Source organism: Suncus etruscus, chromosome 4, assembly GCF_024139225.1.
Source record: "Suncus etruscus isolate mSunEtr1 chromosome 4, mSunEtr1.pri.cur, whole genome shotgun sequence".
NCBI lineage: Eukaryota > Metazoa > Chordata > Mammalia > Eulipotyphla > Soricidae > Suncus > Suncus etruscus.
In genome coordinates this window covers 14,201,645-14,223,360 of record NC_064851.1, presented here as the reverse complement: position 1 = coordinate 14,223,360, position 21,716 = coordinate 14,201,645, and the positions used below count along the sequence as shown (strand labels likewise).

Here is a 21,716-nt window from a genome sequence, read left to right as displayed (position 1 = left end):
TCTCAAGAGATGTCCAAGTGGGAAAAACCACAGCCTAGAGCACTTTCCTTCCTCCTGACCCCAAGACTTGCTATTCCTCAAGACCCAAGAGGATGCCAGTTTGTCTGAGTTTTCCAGGGTCCCTTTGATGGGGGTTTCCCCACCTTTCTGTCCCCTTCCTCAGGCTCCCCTGGCTCTAGATGACTGCAGCCTTTATCTGTCTCCTGGTCCACCTGTACCTAGGCATGGCTGTATCTGGGGGCAAAGCTTGGCAGGTTGGGGGCCCAATGGGGAGAGCATCTTTCAGGGCTGGGTCCTCTGCCCCTTTGCTCTCCTGGTCCTTGCAGTTTAGGGTCGGGGCAGATATCTGGGAGAAAAACAGCCCTTGAGAAGAAACTTTTCCTTTCTCCAGCTCTCCCTCTCTTCCATCCTTCCTTCTTTCCTCCCTCCCTTCCTTCTTTTTTCCTTCCTACCCTCTTTCCTTCCTTGCCTTTTCTTCCTTCTTACCCTCTTTTCTTTATTTTCTTCTTTCCTTCCTTCCCTCTTCCTTTCTACCCTCTTTCCTTCCTTGCCTTTCCTTCCCTCCTTCCTCCCTTCCTTCTTTCTTTCCTTTCTTCCTCCCTCCCTCCCTCCCTCCCACCCTCCCTCCCACCCTCCCTCTTCCTTCCTTCCTTCCTTCCCTTCCTTCCTTCCTTCCTTCCTTCCTTCCTTCCTTCCTTCCTTCCTTCCTTCCTTCCTTCCTTCCTTCCTCCCTCCTCCCTCCCTCCCTCCCTCCCTCCCTCCCTCCCTCCCTCCCTCCCTCCCTTCCTTCCTTCCTTCCTTCCTTCCTTCCTTCCTTCCTTCCTTCCTTCCTTCCTTCCTTCCTTCCTTCCTTCCTTCCTTCCTTCCTTCCTCCCTTCCTCCCTCCCTCCTTTCCTCTCTCCCTCCTTTCCTTCCTTCCTTTCTCTTCTTTTCTCCCTCCCTTCTCCAACCCAGTCCCTGTCAGGTCCTCCTCAGATCCTCTGTCCCAGCTCCCCAGAGTGCTGTCCTGGCCTTTCAAGGTTGCTGTCGGTGCCCACATTCCTGTAACCCCGTGACCACACAGGGGACATTACACATTCCTGGCCTGGCAGCCGGCGGGGTAAAAAAGAACAGAATGTCCCAGGGCCTGCCCAACCCCTGGTTTTACTGGGGCCCCTCCCAGGCCAAGGTGGTAGTGGTGGGGAGTTCTGAGGAAAGAGGCTAAAGAGTAGAGGGGTGCTTCACCCTTCTCTGAAGCTGGGCTGTGCCCTTAGAGGGACTCCCTTGTGTGTGTGGGGGACCAGGTGCCTTGACACTCACTTGGGGCCTTCTCCCTGCCACGGAGACTCCAGATGGGGGTCCCTCCAACCTGCACCCACTTGCATCCTTCCCCCCTACCCTTCTTCCTCCCCATCTTCCTCCCACAGTCTCCCCTTTTCTCGGATCTGCCATCCCTCCTGGCCTTCCTCCTTTTGTGGGGAGAACCTTTTCCCCAGCTGGGGAGCCCCCAGGCCCAGTTCATGATCACTCCCCATTAGCACCCACTCTCCCAGCTCCTCATCATTTCTTTCCAGGACTGGGGTGCAGGGGCTTCGCTCAGCCACTTCTGGGAGGGGGGGACGGTCAGGTCACTGTTCCCCAGGCTCTAGGCCCACAAGTTCCCTCCCGGATCCTCCTTGGCCCCACCCCGAGGCTCACTTTAATTGAGATGCTAATGAAGCGTCAGCTCCCCTCGGCGGGCGGGCTCTGGCCTGGCCGCCCCGCACCTGTCAGGTGAGTGGGTGGAGAGGCCTGGCTGCCAGATCCAACTGGAAAGGAACCAGTCCCAGCCCAGCACAGCCTGGGAGCGGGACGAGAGGCCGCCCAGACCTCCCCGAGCCCCACGATCTTGGGGACAGGGTGTGTGTGTGGTGGTGGTAGTGTTGGAGGGGGAGAGTCAGGACACGCCCGAGGCCAGGTGAGCACACTGAGGGGAGAGGGGTGCGGGGAGGCGGGGAAGGGGAGGAAGAAACGCTGGATCCGAGTGTCTGGCACGGAGGGCCAGCGGTGAGTAAGGACGGAGGAGAGAGCCCAGAAAGGGGAGACAGACAGACAGACTGACAGACTCACTCACTGACAGATACTGGGAGACAGAGCTTGTCAGACCAGTTAAGAGAAGAGAGAGACAGACAGACAGACAGACAAGAGAAAGGGACACAGAGAAAGAGAAAGAGAAGAGAGAGAGACAGACAGACAGAGAAAGGGACACAGAGAAAGAGAAAGAGAAGAGAGACAGACAGACATAGAGAAAGGGACACAGAGAAAGAGAAGAGAGAGAGACAGACATAGAGAAAGGGACACAGAGAAAGAGAAAGATATCTTGACTATTCAGCTAATAGAGAGAAAACAAAGACACAAAAAGACAGAGAGACAAAGACACACAGAGAGGGAGAGAAGACAAGGAGAGAGAGACAGCAGACATAGAGACACACAGAAAAAGGGACACAGAGAAAGAGAAAGGTATCTTGACTGTTCAGCTAAGAGAGAAAACAGAGACACAGAAAGAGAGACAAAGACACAAAGAGAGGGAGGAAGAGAGAGAGAGACAGAGACAGAGAGAGACAGAGAGACACAGAGAGAATCTAAGATCTAGAGGTCTTGGAGGAAGAAGAGGAAGAGCAGGGAGTGACTTAGCCTGGCAGAGTGAACAAGACTAGACCCAAAGGGGGCAACTCAGACCAGCAGAGGATAGCCCCTCCCCTCCATCCAGGCAGCTCTCTGGTGCCATCAGGTTAGCAGGGCTGGTGGAAGGAAGGAGTGGGCAGGAATGGGGTATATTGGGCAGAAGCAGCGAGCCTAGCTCTGGGGTGAAGGTGGTGCTGAGCAGGCGTGCTGGGAGCCCAGCTCTCAATCCTCACCTTGCTGCCCCCGCCCCTAGCTCTCATGAAAGGTGACAAAGCCGAGGAGCCGGGGCTGGGCCCCGAGCCCACAGCTGCCCCGCAGCAGCCCACGGAGGAAGAGGAAGCCCTGATTGAGTTCCATCGCTCCTACCGCGAGCTCTTCCAGTTCTTCTGCAACAACACCACCATCCATGGTGCCATCCGCCTGGTGTGCTCACAGCACAATCGCATGAAGACGGCCTTCTGGGCTGTGCTCTGGCTCTGCGCCTTTGCCATGATGTACTGGCAGTTCGGCCTGATGTTCGGCGAGTACTTCAGCTACCCCGTTAATCTCAACATCAACCTCAACTCCGACAAGCTGGTCTTCCCTGCAGTCACCGTCTGCACCCTCAATCCCTACAGGTCAGCCCAGGCCAGTCTGGAGGGGAGGTCCCATGCCACCTGGGTGGGTGGGACAGAGGGTGCAGATGTGCCCCTTGGAAAGGTAGAGTCGCAGGCTCACGGGTAGGAGGCGATTCTAGCTGGTTTTATTATCTCCCCCCACATCCCAGGTGGACCCCCACTTGGGGCAAGATCAGAACCCAGACAGTGGGTTTTTGAGCTTATCTGTGAGATCTTTCCAGTTGTCCTGAAGCTTCTGGAAGTCTGTCTTCTCTTCCATTCCCCCAAGTCCTCCTGCCTGGGAAGTGAATGCCTTAGATCTTTAATGTTGATAAGCTTCTAAAAGACTTGGGCAGAGATGGCCCTCTCATCCCCAATCTAGAACCCCAGAGAGCAAAGTGGACTGGCCCTGAGAAGAGTCTTTTTTTTTTTTTTTTTGGTTTTTGGTTTTGGGGCCACACCCGGTGGTGCTCAGGGGTTACTCCTGGCTGTCTGCTCAGAAATAGCTCCTGGCAGGCACGGGGGACCATATGGGACACCGGGATTTGAACCAACAACCTTAGGTTCTGGATCGGCTGCTTGCAAGGCAAACACCGCTGTGCTATCTCTCCGGGCCCTGAGAAGAGTCTTTTAGCATCATTTAAATAGAGGACACAGGCCTGGGTGTTAGGAGCTGGTTGGTCTCCAGGAGCAAAGTGAAGAGGGACCAGCAGGAGGAGAGACCAAAGAAAGCAGGCTTGGGGCCAGAGCGATAGCACAGTGTGTAGAGCACTTGTAGGTAGGGTAGAGATCGACCCAGGTTCAACCCTCAGCATCCCATTAGGTACTCTGAGCCTGCCAAGAGTGATTCCCAAGTGCAAAGTCAGGAGTAAGCCCAGAGCATCACCTGGTGTGACCCCCAAACCCAAAAAATTAATTAATTAATTTAAAAGAATACTCATAAGAAGAAAACAGGTCAACTGAGGTTCTAATGCTGCCATCATTTATGGTTCTCTGAGCCCTACTAGGAGCAGCTCCCTGAGCATTAAGCCAGGGAGTAAAAGGCCCACTGGATATAGCCCCAAAACCAAAACAAAGAAGCAAATATATATATTGGGGCCGGAGAGATAACACAGCAGTAGGGCGTTTGTTTGCCTTGCACTCAGCCTATCCAGGACGGATGGTGGCTTGAATCCCGGCATCCCACGTCTGCCAGGAGCGATTTCTGAGCACAGAGCCAGGAGTAACCCCTGAGGGCTGCCGGATGTGACCCAAAAACCAAAACAAACAAACACAAAAACAAATATAGCCCTTGTCAGACAGCTCCCCCATCTTGACCCCTCCAAGAGCCAGGTGACCCCATTCCCAGACATACACTACTTCACCTGCACAGGTGCTGGCTGTGAAGTGTTAGGGTGTGCCTGAAGTTTTGGGTTTCATCGCCTCTGCTCCATGCCAAGTTTGGATGGGAAAGTCAGAGTGGTGTTGAGAGACGCCTATTATGTGAACTCCATTCAAACTCCCTGGCACAGTTGCAGTCTGTAAGGCCCAGCCCTATATGGGTGGCAAATGGGCACCCCCATACTCCGACAATCTTCATAGTAGGTCTTTGAAGATACTGGAGTAAGAAATACAATAGAGGGACTGGAACGATAGTACAGTGGGTAGGGTGCTTGCTTTATATGCAGACGGCCCAGGTTCAATTCCTGACATTCCATACAGTCTCCTGAGGCCCACTAAGAATTGTCCCTGAGCACAGAGCCAGGATTAAGCCTTGAACACCCCAGTATGACCCAAAGACAAAAAAAAAATTTTGCCTTGCATATGGCAGACCTTGGTCTGATCTCTGGCACCCCTGAGCCTGCCAGGAGTGATTTTTTTTTTTTTTTAGTTTTGGGCCACACCCAGCAGTTCTCAGGGGTTACTCCTGGCTCTGCATTTAGGAATCATTTCTGGCAGTCTCAGGGAACCATATAGGATGCTGGGGATTGAACCCGGATTAGCTGCATGCAAGGTAAACATCCTACCTCCTGTGTTATCGCTCCAGCCCATCAGGAATGACTTCTGAATGCAGAGCCAGTATTAACCAACCCCTGAGCACCTCTGGGTGTGGCCCAAAAACCAATAAAAAAGAAAAAGATAAAAAGTGGGCCAGAGAGATAGTACAGGCACCTGCCTTGCATATATTCCTCCTTATTTGATCTTGGCATCCCATATGGTCCCCTAAGCTCTGCCAAGAGTGATCCTGAATCCTTGAACCCAAACAAACAAACAAACAAACAAAAACATAATGGGCCAGAAAGTCCAGAGGTTAAGGCGCTTGTTTTGCATGTACCCAACCATGACTTGAATCCGTGCCCCACATAGGGTCCCATTAATATGGCTACGAAGTCACTCCTAAACACAGAACAAGAGCCAGAAATAGTCTTTGATCACCCCCAGGAATGTCCCCAAAATAATAACAACAACAAAAAAGACTGTGATGGAAAGGCTTGGTGCATAAACACGTTAGTACTGGCCACTGTGTCCAGTGTCATAAATATCTGAGGTTTCTACCTTGGAGGGGTACAAGACTTATGAGTATATGCATATGTGCATGTCTGAGTGAGTTTGAGTGTATATGTGTGTGTGTGTGTGTGTGTGTGAGAGAGAGAGAGAGAGAGCGAGAGAGAGAGAGAAAGAGAGAGTTAGAGAGAAAGAGAGCAAACAGGATAGCTGTCAGGAGAGATAAAGTCATGAAATTTTCCTATACATGGATGTACACGGAATCTATTATGTGGAGTGAAATAAGTCAGAGAGAGAGAGAGAGCGAGAGAAAAACGCAGAATGGTCTCACTCATCTATGGGTTTTAAGAAAAATGAAAGACATTCTTTTTTTTTTTTTTTTTTCTTTTTTTACTGCCTCCAGCTGGAGTCTCAGCACCATCTGCTCCCTGTGCCATCTCTGCTGGGCCTTGAGTACCTTTAGGGAAAAAACGGGGGCTGGAGCAGTGCGATTTCTAAGCACAGAGCCAGGAATAACCCCTGAGAGGCGCTGGGCCTGACCCAAAAACCAAAAAAGGAAGGAAGAAAGGAAGGAAGGAAGGAAGGAAGGAAGGAAGGAAGGAAGGAAGGAAGGAAGGAAGGAAGGAAGGAAGGAAGGAAGGAAGGAAGGAAGGTAAGACATTCTTGCAATAATAATTTTCAGACACAAAAGAGAAAAGAGCTAGAAGTTCCAGCTCACCTCAGGAAGCTCACCACAAAGAGTGATGAGTTTAGTTAGAGAAATAACTACATTTTGAACTGTCCTAATAATGAGAATGTATGAGGGAAATGGAAAGCCTATTTAGAGTACAGGCGGGGGTCGGGTGGGGAGGAGGGAGATTTGGGACATTGGTGATGGGAATGTTGCACTGGTGTTGGGTGGTGTTCTTTACATGACTGAAACCCAAACACAATCATGTATGTAATCAAGGTGTTCAAATAAAAAAAAAAAACAGGATGGCTAGGCCTTAGGTTCTGGAGAGTTGGCATTGACCTCACATTGGGGGTGGAGACTTCTCTAATGTTCTCAAAGGTGTGTCATGGGCTAATAAGGACTGGGATGGGCTGTCCTACAGAGAGAAAGAACACTGATCATTGGTCATCTTCCACTGAATGCCCAAGACTCAGGAGCTCTTGACCACAGAGACACTGGGGACATCAGTTCCTATAGATGACTCTCCAATCTTCTAATTTTTGTTTTGTTTTGTTTTGGGGCCACATCTGGCAGTGCTCAAGGTTTACTCCTGGCTCTGTACTCAGAAATCACTCCTGGCAGGCTCGGGAGATCCTATGGGATGCTGGGGATCAAAGCCGGGTCCATTCCAGATCAGCAACATTCAAGGCAAAAGCCCTACAGCTATGCTATTACTCCAGCCCCTAGTCCTCTAATTCTTATTACCATCCTGACAGGACAGCTGCAGGGTGGCTGTCCCCACTTCACTGGAGAAAACCAAGGCCAAGAGAGGCCAGTGATGAAGGTCAGGGTGATAGTGCCAGAGCTGTGATTCATGCTCTGTTTGCCTGCTTCCACTTAATACTTAGGGTGTGGGGCAGAGACCAAGGGAAGCTTCCAATAAGTGTTTATATCTCATTTCTGGGCCTGCTTTGGCTTCCCATTCCTCGCTGGCCTCTTCTCAGGGTCCCTAGGGGCTGGGCTTTTCTCTTTTTCCACAACCCTTTAGCTCTTTTGCCATGATCTCTTCCCTGGGTCTCCTATACTTTATCCCTCAGGGACACAGCTCTGGGCTAGCTGGAAGGGGACACAGGCAGTGGAAAAGATGAGTGGCAAGGCAGCAAATTCTCAGGAAATATTCTGTTTGTTTGTTTTTGGGTTACATTCGGCTGTGCTCAGGGCTTACTCCTGGCGGGTGTCATGGGGGACCATATGGGATGCTGTGGATTGAGCCCCGGGTCTGCCGCATGCAAGGGCAAATGCCCTACCATTTGAACCATCTCTCCAGTCCCTGTCAATAAATATTTGTGGCTGAGTCATATGGTGTGAGATGGAGGGGGCTGGCCGGGAGGGAGACTGTTGGGGTCTCTGTGTTTGCAGGTACTCTGCTGGAGAGACTGGACAGTATAGGAAGAAACCTCTCTGGAATGGAAAGCACTTTGGGAGAGCACCCTAGAAGGGAAGTGAAGGGGGTAAACCCCCTTCTTTAGTGTTCAGAGGAAGGATACTACATGACCTTGTTGCATGTGATCCAGTGCCAGGCACTTTATAAACTCTCCCACCGAAGTTCTGCAAGTCTGTGGACATGGGGACTGTTTTTTTCCATGGTGCAGAGGACAGGGAAGGGAAATCATTAGATGAAGGTCACACCATCGTTAAAATGGGGCAAGAATGGAGCTACAGAGATAGTACAGACATGGTTTTACCTTGCACGTGGTCAAGCTGGGTTAGATCCCCGGCATTCCATATGGTCCCCCAAGCCTGCAAAAAGTAGTTTCTGAGTACAGAGCCAGAAGTAATGAGTGCTTTTAAGTATGACCCCCCCAAAAAAAGATTAAATAATGAGGTGTGTGTGTAAGAGCGAGGGAGCGAGAGAGAGAGAGAGAGAGAGAGAGAGAGAGAGAGAGAGAGAGAGAGAGAGAGAGAGAGAGATAGAGAGAACAGTGGGCAAGTCACTTGCTTACTTGCAGCCAACCCCAGATTAATCCCTATTACTACCTAGGGTCCCAAGAGTAGCCCCTGTGCACAGCCGTCCACCCCTGAAGTAAATAAAAGCAAAGACACTAATAAGTAAAAATTTAATATGTGCCAGAAATTTCTACAAATTAATGCAAGCATATACAACTTTTTTTTGGGGGGTGTCTTTTGTTTGTTTCAGGTTACACACCAGCAGTGCTCAGTGGTTATCTCTGACTCTGCACTCAGGAATCACTCCTGGTGAGGCTTGGGGGACCATATGGGGTGCTGGGGATCAAACTCAGGTGGGCTGTGTGCAAGTCAAGTGTCCTACCTGCTATTACAGCCCCAAGTATACATAGCATTTTATATTTCATTACTTAAGTCTTACTAAAAACTCTCTGAGTCAAGTACTCATCTTACTTCCATGGTACAGATGAAGGAATTGAGGCTCAATCACTTGCCCAGGTTCACCGAAGCAGCAGGTGGGGACACTGGAATTCAAGTCCCTCTCTTGCCTCCCCATCTAGGAGTAGAGTATCTGAGATTGGCAGCCGAGACACAAACAAGTATGTTAGGCCTCAGAGTTTCTTCTTTTTTATTTATCTATCTATTTTTTTTGTTTGTTTGTTTTGGAGCCACATTTGGTGGTTTTCAGGGTTACTCCTGGCTCTGCACTCTGGCGTTAATTTCTGGTGATGCTCCGGGACCATAAAAAATACTAGGGAATGAATCCAGATCAGCTGCTTGTAAGACAAGAGCTCTAACCCCCTTCACCCTCCACTATCTCTGAAGCTCCAGAAATCTGTTTGTTTCCTTTTTGGGGGGCCATGCCTAGGGGTTCTCAGGGCTATTGGCTCTGAGCTTAGGAATCACCCCTGGTGGAAATAGGAGGACCATATGCGGTGTGGGGAATTTAACCCAAGATGGGTACATGCAATGTAATAAACAACTGTACTATCTCTTTGAGCCATATTTTAAAGTTTTGGTCTTTGGGTCACACCCTGTAATGTTCAGGGTTTATTCCTGGCTGTGTCCTCAGGGATTACTCTTGGTAGGATTCAGAGGTCCATATGCAATGCCAGGGATCGAACTGAAATTGGCCCCTTGTAAAGCAAGCTGGACTATCTCTCCAGCCCCAGAACTCCAGGTCCTTCCCTAACAAAGGAGCTCATGGAGTCTTTCCTTCTGGAGAATACTAGGTAGAGGGCTGAGGAGCAGAAATGGGTAGGGGATAGGGGCAAGTATCTTCAAGTGTAGAATAAAAACAAAAGTATAAAGAGAGGGGCTGGAGAGATAGCATGGAGATAGGGCATTTGCCTTGCATGCAGAAGGTCATTGATTCAAATCCCAGCATCCCATATGGTCCCCTGAGCCTGTCAGGAGTGATTGTTGAGCATAGAGTCAGGAGTCACCCATGAGGGGTGAGTCCTTCCCTGGTATGGCACCTCTAGCCCCTTTGGCCTGCAGGTCTGAAGATGCAAGGTAACAGAGGAGAAATAATTCACAAGTAGTCAGTTAAGATATTTATTGGAGTCAGCTTGCTTTATTCCATGATCCTGTCCACCACATGTTTTTCTTCACATATGCTTTCTCTGCTAGAGCTTTTTCTGCCCCTCTCTCTCTACTTTTTGCTGCTTCTTCTTTGCCTCCCCCCAACCCAGCCAGATATTTTTTATTCTTTATTTAAAACAGCCCACTCCATTCCAGGTGTGGGCTGGTCTGATCATATCAAAAGAAAGCATAGATAAAAGGGCTTTGGGGAAAGGGTTACACTCAAGGAGGGGACACTGCACTAGGCCATGTCTCCAAATACTAGTAAGAATAACTTCTTCTCACAGGCTTTATGAGAAAGCCTGGCAGTGACTCCAAATCCAAATGCTTGGAACTGGGGACCCTCCTCTCAGGCACCAGTCATCAAATTCCCTCTGCAGCCCTTTTGGTAGAAAGTTCTTCCTTGGGGAGCTGGAGAGATAATACTGTAGGCCAGGTACTTGCCTTGCACGTGGCTGACCCAGGTTCAATCCCTAACATCCCACACGGTCCCCCTAACATTGCTTGGAGTAATTCCACAAAGCCAGGAATAAGACTTGAGCATAGCTGGTATGGCTCCACCTAAAAAATAAATAAAAAAGGAAAGAAAGTTGTTCCTTGGGAAAAGTAATCATTGGCCTCCTCCCATCTCCCGTTTGTTTCTGTGTCTGGGGCTCAGAAGTTCCCTGAATATGCTTCTTTCTATGCCCAGCAGCCAGCAGCTGGGTAGTAAACTGCCAGGAGTAATTTCTGAGCACAAAACAAGGAGTAACCCCTGAGCATAGCTGGCAATGGTTCCAAAACTAAAATAAATAAATACATTTAATAATGCAGAAATTTTTACTTCTCAATATTTTACTCAATTCTGCTCCTAATCACTTGTCCAAGAAAAAATAAAAAACATAAGGACAAATATTTCTAGCAGTTTATTCCTAACAGTCAAAAAATAAAAACCAACCCAAATAAATGCTTATCAAAATAAGTCAGCAAAGAAAAGGAATTGATGGCAGGCATTAAAAGCAAAATAAGCCATACACTCATCTAAGAACAGATAAAAATTAAATGATGGGGGGCTGGGCGGTGGCGCTAAAGGTAAGGTGCCTGCCTTGCCTGTGCTAGCCTTGGACGGACCGCGGTTCGATTCCCCCGGTGTCCCATATGGTCCCCCAAGCCAGGAGCAACTTCTGAGCACATAGCCAGGAGTAACCCCTGAGCGTTACTGGGTGTGGCCCAAAAACCAAAAAAAAAAAAAAATGATGGGGGACTGGAGAGATACTATATCAGGTAGGATGTTTACCTTGCATGAGGCCAACCCAAATGGTCCACTGAGCATTCCCAGGAGTCATTCCTAAGTACAAAGCCAGGAATAACTCCTGAGCATTGCTGAATGTGACCCCCAAACAAAACCAGGGGCTGGAGTGGTGGCACAAGCGGTAGGGCATTTGCCTTGCACGGGCTGATCTAGGCCAGACTGTGGTTCAATTCCCTGGCATCCCATATAGTCCCCCAAGCCAGGAGCAATTTCTGAGCACAGAGCCAGGAGTAACCCCTGAGCGTCACTGGGTGTGGCCCGCAAAACAAAAAACAAACAAACAAAAAACCCAGACAAACAATAAACTAAATGGTGATGACAGAAAATGATAGTGGGAATGGGGGTGGCATTGACTGCAGAAAGACACTAAGTAAGAGAAATGGCCATTATCTTGATGGTCTGATTTCATCAAGCATAGAAACTGCGGTTTATTGTATGTCAATTACAGGGCTATTCAAACAAGCACCTTTACCCCAGTACTGTCTTTGTGGCCCCACATACCTTTGATTTGAGCTACCCTCATCCTCTCAAATGACTGATGTTTCTGGTCCAGCCAGCAGGTGTTGATGTAGTACTAGGATGGGCAGCAGTGGATCCCTGTTTTGCAGCAGCCATGCTCATATAGGGATCTTGCAATGGACTGGGTTGATCGGATGCAACTAGTGCCTGAAGTCAGGGCAGAAAGCAGAACCTCTTAAAAACCTGAACGGCTTTGTAGAGATGGCCCCGATGTTGGGTGGTGAAGGCAGGATTAAAATCTGATTGGTGGGAGCCGGAGATATAGCATGGAGGTAGCATGCAGAAGGTCAATGGTATCCTGGCATCCCGTATGGTCCCCTGAGCCTGCCAGGAGTAACCCCTGAGTGCTGCTGGGTGTGACCCAAAACCAAAAAAAAAAAAAAAAGAAAGAAAGAAATCTGATTGGTGGTGACCAGACCTCGTCCCACAGCAGAACCATTGAACCATTTTCTTCTCCAAACAGTGAGGCCAACCACAAGGATATGGGGCAGGCGTCTTTTTTTTTTTTTTTTTTTTTTTTTGGTTTTTGGTTTTTGGGTCACACCCGGCAGCGCTCAGGGGTTACTCCTGGCTCTAGGCTCAGAAATCGTTCCTGGCAGGCTTGGGGAATCATATGGGATGCTGGAATTCGAACCACCATCCTTCTGCATGCAAGGCAAATGCCTTACCTCCATGCTATCTCTCCTGGCCCATGGGGCAGGAGTCTTGCAGCATCTTCTTGTCCAGGCTTTCTTCTCCATGCTTTCCTGCTAGTAGTTTGCCCAGTTCTCGGGACCAACCCTAGGCAGTAGACGCTATCAACACCCTTGTTTTACACGACATGAAATGGGCACTGGGAAGGAAAGCACCTTATCAGATCACCAGTTTGTTAAAAGGGACCTCGAGAGCCTAGGGCCTAAAGAGGGCCCAAGGGGAGTCCGAGAGAGCCCACTGCCTCAAAAAGACCACAAAACTTCAGAGATGTAAACAACAAATGCTGGGTTTAATTACCAGAGCTCTGGGTCCACAGCAGGAATTTGGTCTGCAGTGACCCCGAGCTCAATAATCTCCAGATTCTTATAGAAATTCATATAATAATGAGGTCACAAGCAGCTTCATTTCAAACATTCCATAAATTTTAGTTCACACTATTTAATAATATTAATAGAAAAAGATACAGTCCCCCTGTCCCCCATTCTGACGCCATTCATCTCAGCTCCCCTTCCGGTGGTCTTTTGGAGATTTGGCTTGCATTCTCCAGACTTTCCTTTCACATCAACCCCCAGGCTCACATCTTGGTGGTCTGTTTGTTTCTCCAGATTTTCCTTGGGAATGTCTTGACGCACCAGGATGGGGGTCTTTGGGAGAAGCCTGGCCTGTCAGGGTCTCAAAGCTATTTTTATTGCCTCAAGTCAACAAACAATGACAGAGCTAAAAGCAACATCAATCTTTACCTGACTATTTCCCATTTTTCACAAGCACATACGGCTGTCTCTTATCTTTTTGGGTCAGTAAATGAATTGTTTTATTGCCTGGCAGCCAGGGGTCCTCAGGGACAGAGGGCCTGGGATTAGCAAGACAGTGAATTTAAAAATCAGAAGCTACAGAGTGGTTAAACCTAATAAAACTATGAAATTACTATTACTTGATAAAACTATAGAACTGCTTAAAAGAACTTAAGATAACTGCTTAAAAGAACAAATTTACAGATTTCTAAACTAGCCAGCTCCAAAGGCCTAACTTTCTTTATTTGTTCACTGTGCAGATTAAGAAAGTTAGCCTTAGAGCTGGAGTGATAGTAAAGCAGGTAGGGCATTTATTTGCCTTGCATGCACTTGACCTGGTTTGGATCCCTGGCATCTCTTATTGTTCCCCAAGCACAGCCAGGAGTGATTGGCGTACAGAGGCAGGAGTAACACCCAAGTATCATTGGGTATGGCCAAAAAACCAAACCAAAGGAAAAAAGAGTCTGAGGTAGTGGAATAGAATGGAGGGCCAGGTGGCTGTTGGAGTTATTTCAGACTTGATAAGCCTCAGGCTTTTTCCCCCACCCATCAAAGGTATGCTGAATGTTTGGAAGAGGAAAGGGGAAAAAAAAAAGTAGATTTTAATACCTGTGCCTAGGGGCCTTGTTTGTAGTCCAATCCAGGTTTTTTGGTTCGTTTGTTTTTGGGCCACACTCGGCAGCACTCAGGGGTTACTCCTGGTTCTGCGCTCCGAAATCAATCCTGACGGGTTCAGGGAATCATATGGAATGCAGGGATTGGAACGAACCACCGTCCGTCCTGGATCAGCTGCATTCTGGATCTACTGCATGCAAGGCAAATGCCCTACCACTGTACTATCTCTCTGGTCCCTGTCTGGTGTCATTTCTGAGCACAGAGCCAGTTGTAACCCCTGAGAGCTGCCAGGTGTGCCACCTGCCCCCATAAAAGTTTTTCTGACTGTCAAACATCTGGCAGTGCTCAGGGCCTATTTCTGGAGTGATCCTGGTGGTGCTCAGGGACCCATATGAGGTGTATGGGGTCTCAAACCAGGTGGATGGAGTGCAAGGCAAGCACCTTTACCCCAGTACTGTCTTTATAGCCCCAAATACCTTTGACTTGAGCTACCTTCATCTTCTCAGGAGACTGATGTTTCTGGTCCAGCCAGCAGGTGTTGATGAAGGACCTGGAAAGGAAGTGGGGTGGAGGAGTGCTGTGAGGACAGACACAAGATTGGTTCTTTCAGTGTGCTTGGGGCATCCCCTATATACCCACAAGACCTGAATCTCCTGACCTGGAGTCTTGGCCTTGAATGGCCCTATAATTGCCATGTAATGAACCGCAGTTTCTATGCTTGCTGAAATCAGACCGTCAAGATAATGACCATTTCCCTTACTTAGTGTCTTTCTGCAGTCAATGTCACTCCCATTCCCACTGTCATTTTCTGTCATCACCATTTAGTTTTTTGTCTTTTTGCTTTATTTTGTTTTGGGGTCACACTCAGCAATGCTCAGGGATTACTCCTGGCTCTGGATTTAGGAATTACTCCTGGCAATTCTCAGTGGACCATTTGGGATGGCCTCATGCAAGGCAAGCATCCTACCTGATATACTATCTCTCCAGTTTCCCATCATTTAATTTTTATCTTTCCTTAGATTTTATCTAAAAGGAATCATGTATGTGTGTCTGGCTTATTTTGCTTTTAATGCCTGCCATCAATTCCTTTTCTTTGCTAACTTATTTCGATAAGCAGTTATTTGAATTGTTTTTTATTTCACTGTTAGGAATAAAACTGCTAGAAATATTTTTCCTTATATTATATTTTTCTTGGATAAATGATTAGGGGCAAATTGGGTAAAATATTCAGAAGTAAAAATTTCTGCATCATAAAATACATTTGTTTATTTTGGTTTTGGAGCCATGGCCGGCTATGCTCAGGGGTTACTCCTTGCTTTGTGCTCAGAAATTACTCCTGGCAGTGCTCAAGGACCATACAGGATGCTGAGGATGAAACCTGGGTCAGCCATGTGCAAGGCAAACGCCCTACCAACTCTCCTAATCTCTCCAGCCCCATAACTAAATTTGTGTAGGTAGCTGAAGTAGGATTTAAGACTTCTTCTTTCTGTGTATTTTTCCCAATTGTTCCAGCACCATCTGTTTATAGGAAATTACTTTCCCGGTTTGGATTAAATTGTGCCTTGGTAAAACAAAAAACAGTTGGCAACATGCTATGTGTGAGTTTATATATGTACTCTCTTCTGCTGATTTTAAGTCTGTCTGTACCTCCATATCATTATACTGTTGATTACTGTGACATTACACCAGTGCTTCTCAATTATTTTCTGTCATGCCCCCCCTAGGAAGAAGAAAACATAGTATCTTTATTTAAAAAAACTTTAACCTACAAAACAAAAACATATAAAATAATTTGAGCTGATTTTTTTTAATCAGAGGTGATGTCTGGATTCATGGCTACAATGAGCACATTTTGCAATACATAGCTTTTCAAAGCGGGGTATGAAGCAGGACACAGCAACTCTCAGCTCCACAGACATACAGAGACATAAACACGGGGCTTAGCTTGTTATGACAGTGTTTGTCGAGGTCAAACATGCCCCCCTTTAAGGCGCCTCGCGACTCCCTTGGGGGGCGCGCCCCACTATTTGAGAACCACTGCATTACACTAAGTCTTGGGTTTTTCTGGAGCCTGTACTTTGCTCTACGGCTCTACAACTTCTGATTCAGTGCACTGGTGAGTTATGGGGTGTGCTGGAGAAAAAAAATCAGATGGTGCCAGTGATCAGACTTGGGGCCTTTTGGACATCAGTCCTTTGAACTATCTCTGTAGCCTTGCTGTCAGTCTTTTTTTTTTTAGGGGGGGGTCACACCAGGTGGTGCTCAGGGGTTACTCCTGGCTGTCTGCTCAGAAATAGGTCCTGGCAGGCACGGGGGACCATATGGGACACCGGAATTCGAGCCAACCACCTTTGGTCCTGGATCGGCTGCTTGAAAGGCAAACGCCGCTGTGCTATCTCTCCGGGCCCTGCTGTCAGTCTTAAAATCAGAGTGGGGACAGGGATTCTGTTCCCATTATCTGCTTTTGGGTTTCTTTTTGTTTTGTTTTCTGGCCACATCCAACAATCTCAGGTCTTCTGGTTCTACACTCAGATCACTCCCTACTAGGGACCTTAGAAGGTATTGAGGGGATTGAACTGGGGTCAGCCACTTGTACCTGCTCTCACTGTACAATATATTGCTTTGACCCTTGACTTAAAAAAATTGTTTTTGCTGGGCTGAAGTGGCGAGGATGTTTGCTTTGCATGTGGCTGACCTGGGTTTCATTTCCAATGTTCTATCTATATAGTTCCCTGAGCCTGCCAGGAGTAATTCCTGAGTGCAGAGTCAGGAGTAACCCCTGAGCACTGCCTGGTGACCCAAAACAAAAATAAATAAATAGGGCCAGAGAGATAGCATGGAGGTAAGGCATTTGCCTTGCATGCAGAAGAACGGTGGCTTGAATCTCGGCATCCCATATGGTCCCCCTGAGCCTGCCAGGAGTGATTTCTGAGCACAGAGCAGGAGTAACCCCTGAGTGCAGCCGGGTCTGGCCCAAAAATCAAAAAACAAAAACAAGGGGCCGGAGAGATAGCATGGAGGTAAGGTGTTTGCCTTTCATGCAGAAGGTCATCGGTTCAAATCCCGGCGTCCCATATGGTCCCCTGTGCCTGCCAGGAGCAATTTCTGAGCATGGAGCCAGGAGTAACCCCTGAGCACTGCCGGGTGTGACCCAAAAACCACACACAAAAAAAAAAACCAAAAAACAAAAACAAAAACAAAAACAAAACAACCCCTTCCCCAGAGTAACCCTGAGCACAGTCAGTTATGGTTGAAAAAACAAACACATAAATAAAAAATTAAAGATCAGTTGGGAGCTATCAGCTAACAATGTTGAGCTCTCCTTTTATTTAGGCCTTTGTTACAACAGGCTTTCTAGGACAGAGGTCTTGCTCACTCTTATTCGATTTTTTTCCTTTAGCCTTTGATGATGTTTTTGCTATTTAAGTATGGTGTTACCTTGGTGACTGCACTTTCCAACAATTGGTGGCTGGTGTGTAGAAATGCAATCATATCCTGCAACTTTGTTTAATGACTTATTAGTTCTGGGTGTGTGTTTATTTTTGCTTTATCTCGATGACCCATCATCCACTTTGCCCTTACCTGGTGGAAATGGCCACGGGGCCAGCTCAGAGAAGAATGGTGATGAATTGTACTGGGTAATGTTTCACTTGCTGTATTTGGGCGTCACCCCGAAACTTATTAAAACTGGAGGTGGAGAGGTGCCTGCCCCATCGGTAATAGTTATTTTGGGGAGGAAGCTACATGGAGGGGGTTTGCTCACTGCTTATTCCTGGCTGGACTCTGGGGACCATATAGGGTGCCAGGGATTAAGCCTGGGTCTTACCTGCTGTACTATTGCTCCACCTGGGCTTCGGTATTAATTTTAAAAGTTCTGCAGTCAGGGGGGCCGGGCGGTGGCGCTGGAGGTAAGGTGCCTGCCTTACCTGCGCTAGCCTAGGAGACGGACCGCGGTTCGATCCCCCGGCGTCCCATATGGTCCCCCAAGCCAGGAGCGACTTCTGAGCGCATAGCCAGGAGTAACCCCTGAGCGTTACCGGGTGTGGCCCAAAAACCAAAAAAAAAAAAAAAAAGTTCTGCAGTCAGAAGGGCTTGAGAACACCAATTTCAGAAGATCATAGGAGGCCCAGAAGCTACTTGATTTACAGGGATCATCAGTTCTGAGGTTGACTGGTCCTTAGGCAAGGCTAAGTACACATCTTGTGCTGGGATGTGTGTACAGGTGAGACAGAAAAGTTCTGCCCCCCAAATGCCATCACTGTGGTGTGCATTTCCTCCACCCACCCCACCCCATCCCACCACCACAGAGATTTTCTGCAGGTTCTGCTGGCAGAACCCACCTCCTCGGTGACAGAAAAGAAAACAGAGACACCTCCCCCCAAGAGGCTAGGCTTGCCCCCCACAGTCCCAGGGTGAATGAACCTCTCCCCCTTGGCTCCTTCCAGGTACACAGAAATCAAAAGGGACCTGGAGGAGCTGGACCGCATGACAGAGCAGACGCTCTACGACCTATTTAAATACAACTCCTCCAAGACCCAGGGGTCGGCCCATGCCCGCCGGCGTGATCTGCGGGACAGCCGGATGCACGCCCTGCAGCTGGTTCGAGTCCCGCCTAAGGACCATGAGGTTCGCAGAGCCCGCTGGGCCGCCTCCAGCGTGCGGGACAACAACCCCCAAGTCAACTGGAAGGACTGGAAGATCGGTTTCAAGCTGGTGAGGCCACGCCCCAATTAGGCCCCGCCCAGGCCTAAGGACCGCCCCAAGACCACCCCCCCAAGATAACTACACCCCTAATCCACAGGTCACGCCCACTCGCCCTCTCCCTCTGCTTCTGCCCCATTCCCAGGACGCATTTCCTTCCCCTGTTCCTTGGTCTTTACTGCTGTTGCTTCATAATTTAGGCAGCCAGGAGGAGGGCTGGGAAATAAATACTTCGTGGCCTTGCAGGCTACATTAAAACAGTCCCCCACCCCTAAGTTAAATTAAAACAATTCAATCCCCCCAATAAATTAACAAATACATTTTTATGAAATATTATATTATTATACAATATTATTATTATTTTTTATGAATCCAAGACATACAAACAGCATGCAGTGAATATATTTGATATTAATAACTGTTCCAGGTTTTATTTTTCTGTTGTTTATTTTGGTTTGGGAGTCACATCCTATAGTGCCCAGGGCTTCCCCCCTCACTCTGTGCTCAAAGACCATTCCTGGATGTGCTCAATGATCCATGTGCGGTCCTAGGATGGAGCTGTAGTCAGCCATGAGCAGGAAAAACCTCACCCTCTGTGCTCTCTCGCAGGCCCCATCAATACTGGTTTTCTTGTTGTATTATTGCACCAGCTCCTGCACTGTTTTACTGACTGTGGCATGAATTTGTCAATGGCAAAATAGAAGAACAGATTGTGTTTACATGGGAAAAAATAATAAAAAAAATGGATCTTCACAGCTGCATTTAGGGAATAGGTCCATTTCAGTTCAGTGCTGAACTGAAATGCATTTAACAATGAAAAGGATGTGACTTTTTTTTTTTTTTGGCCACACCTGTTTGATGCTCAGGGGTTACTCCTGGCTAAGCGCTCAGAAATTGCCCCTGGCTTGAGGGAACCATATGGGACGCTGGGGGGATCGAACCACAGTCCTTCCTTGGCTAGCGCTTGCAAGGCAGACACCTTACCTCTAGCGCCACCTCACCGGCCCCAAGAATGTGACTTTTTTATAGCTCAGTGTCAGGAATATAATCTCCATTTGTTCAGCTCTCTTGATACATATATTATTATACAATAAAATCATTAATATTATAATATTATTTTACAATGCTATATTCTTTTTTTTACAATATTATATTCTTTTTTTTTTTGGTCACACCCAGAAGCGCTCTGGGTTACTCCTGGCTCTATGCTCAGAAATCGCTCCTGGCAGGCTCGGGGGACCATATGGGATGCCGGGATTCGAACCAATAACCTCCTGCATGAAAGGCAAATGGCTTACCTCCATGCTATCTCTCTGGCCCCACAATATTATATTCTTATACAATAAATACATTGTTACAATAATAGTTAATGCATTTTTTTTATTTTTAGTTTGGGGCTCACATCCGGTGGTGCTCAAGTTTTTATTCCTGGCTCTGCCCTCAAGGGTCCCACATAGGGTGGGAGTGAGGAGGATCAAACTCGGGTCGGGCCAAATATAAGGCAAGCGGCCTATCTGCTGCAATATCGCATCAACCCCTGACATAGTTAAACCTTTTTTAATGAAATGATAAAACATCTTTTGGTGTGCCAGCGGATGGTGATCTCTTGTCCGGGAGGGGAGTCTCTGTAAGAGGGTTGAGCTATAGAGTGAATTGATGGTAGAAAATGCACCTTTGGGCCCGGAGAGATAGCACAGCGGTGTTTTCCTTGCAAGCAGCCGATCCAGGACCAAAGGTGGTTGGTTCGAATCCCCGTGTCCCATATGGTCCCCTGTGCCTGCCAGGAGGTATTTCTGAGCAGACAGCCAGGAGTAACCCCTGAACACCTCTGGGTGTGGCCCCCCCCCCCAAAAAAAGCACCTTTTCGAATGATTCTAGTAATCATAGGTGGAATGCAGTGGAAGTCTCTGGCAGAATAGGGGCCTGGCAGATATCTGCTCTGTGAATAGAAGTCAGAGAATAAGAAAAGAAAAATAAAAGTACAAAATAAGAAATCACTAAAAAGAAAGACTGAACATTTTGGTTTTAATAGAAAGTGAAGAGAGAGTAGAATGAGATGGGAAAGAGGCAGAGAGAAGAATGTATGATGGTCCCAGGAGACCTGAATTCTAGATTACTCTCTTTATAGTGACTGTTTTGGGGGCTGGATGCTCTAGGGACTGTGTGGGTTGGAACCCAGCCTCCTGCATGCAAAACATGTGTTCCACTCACTGTGCCACTCATACAGAGACGGAGTTCTAGCCCTTGATCTAGTTAAGGGAACAAATCTGATCTCTCACTTTTCTTTTCATTGAAGGGACCAAGATTCCTCTGCAGATGGAGGTGTCCATGTTTGCTTCCCATCCCTTTACCCTATGCTCTCCTCATCCTATCCATGGAAGCTTCTGCTTCTGTCAGCCTTTCAGCTCCCTTCCCCCTGGACCCCAATATCTCCTTGGCCTTGCCTTTACCCTTTTCTCTCTCACACTCTGTTATTTATGTCCAGTGCAACCAGAACAAATCTGACTGCTTCTACCAGACGTACTCATCAGGGGTGGACGCGGTGAGGGAGTGGTATCGCTTCCACTACATCAACATCCTGTCCCAGCTGTCAGACACCTCGCCCGCTCTGGAAGAGGATGCACTGGGCAACTTTATCTTTGCCTGTCGCTTCAACCAGGAATCCTGCAACCAGGCGTAAGTGCTTCCCACACGGGTGCTCCTGCACGTAGGACAAGTTTAATGGTTAAATCCCTAGGTAGAAGAGGGGGAGCATGGGTCTGGGTCCAAACCTCTACCAGGTCCCCTTCTATTGCCTGTATACCTGGGTTCCTATAGGCTGACCTCAGAAGGCTCGAACTGGAGGTCTGGCTTTGATTTTTTTTTTCCTTAAACTTTATTTATTTATTTATTTTCTTTTTTTTTTTAACATATAAAATCTTTAAGCACCATGATTACAAGCATGATTGTAGTTGGGTTTTAGTCATAAACAGATCATCCACCCTTCACCAGTGCAACATTCCCACCACTGATGCCTCCTTTTCCTCCTTCCCAATGCTTGCCTGTATTTAAGACAGGCATTCTACTTCTCTCACTCATTAAGATTGTCATGATAGTTGTTAGTGTAGTTATTTCCCTAACTGCACCACTACTCTTTGTAATGAGCTTCATATTGTGAGCCAGTCCTTTTGGACCTCATTTCT

The 21,716-nt window shown here is 47.8% G+C and overlaps 1 protein-coding gene across 1 annotated transcript in view; it reads left to right on the top strand.

Moving 5' to 3' along the window:
• Positions 1 to 1,654: 1,654 nt before the first annotated feature.
• Positions 1,655 to 21,716, top strand: part of SCNN1A (sodium channel epithelial 1 subunit alpha) — a 46,823-nt gene continuing 26,761 nt past the window's right edge. Inside the window, 4 exon segments of the mRNA XM_049772489.1 lie at positions 1,655 to 1,752; positions 2,897 to 3,260; positions 18,279 to 18,546; positions 21,020 to 21,210. Of these exon segments, the coding sequence (XP_049628446.1) occupies positions 2,902 to 3,260; positions 18,279 to 18,546; positions 21,020 to 21,210 (818 nt within the window). The 5' untranslated portion in view covers positions 1,655 to 1,752; positions 2,897 to 2,901.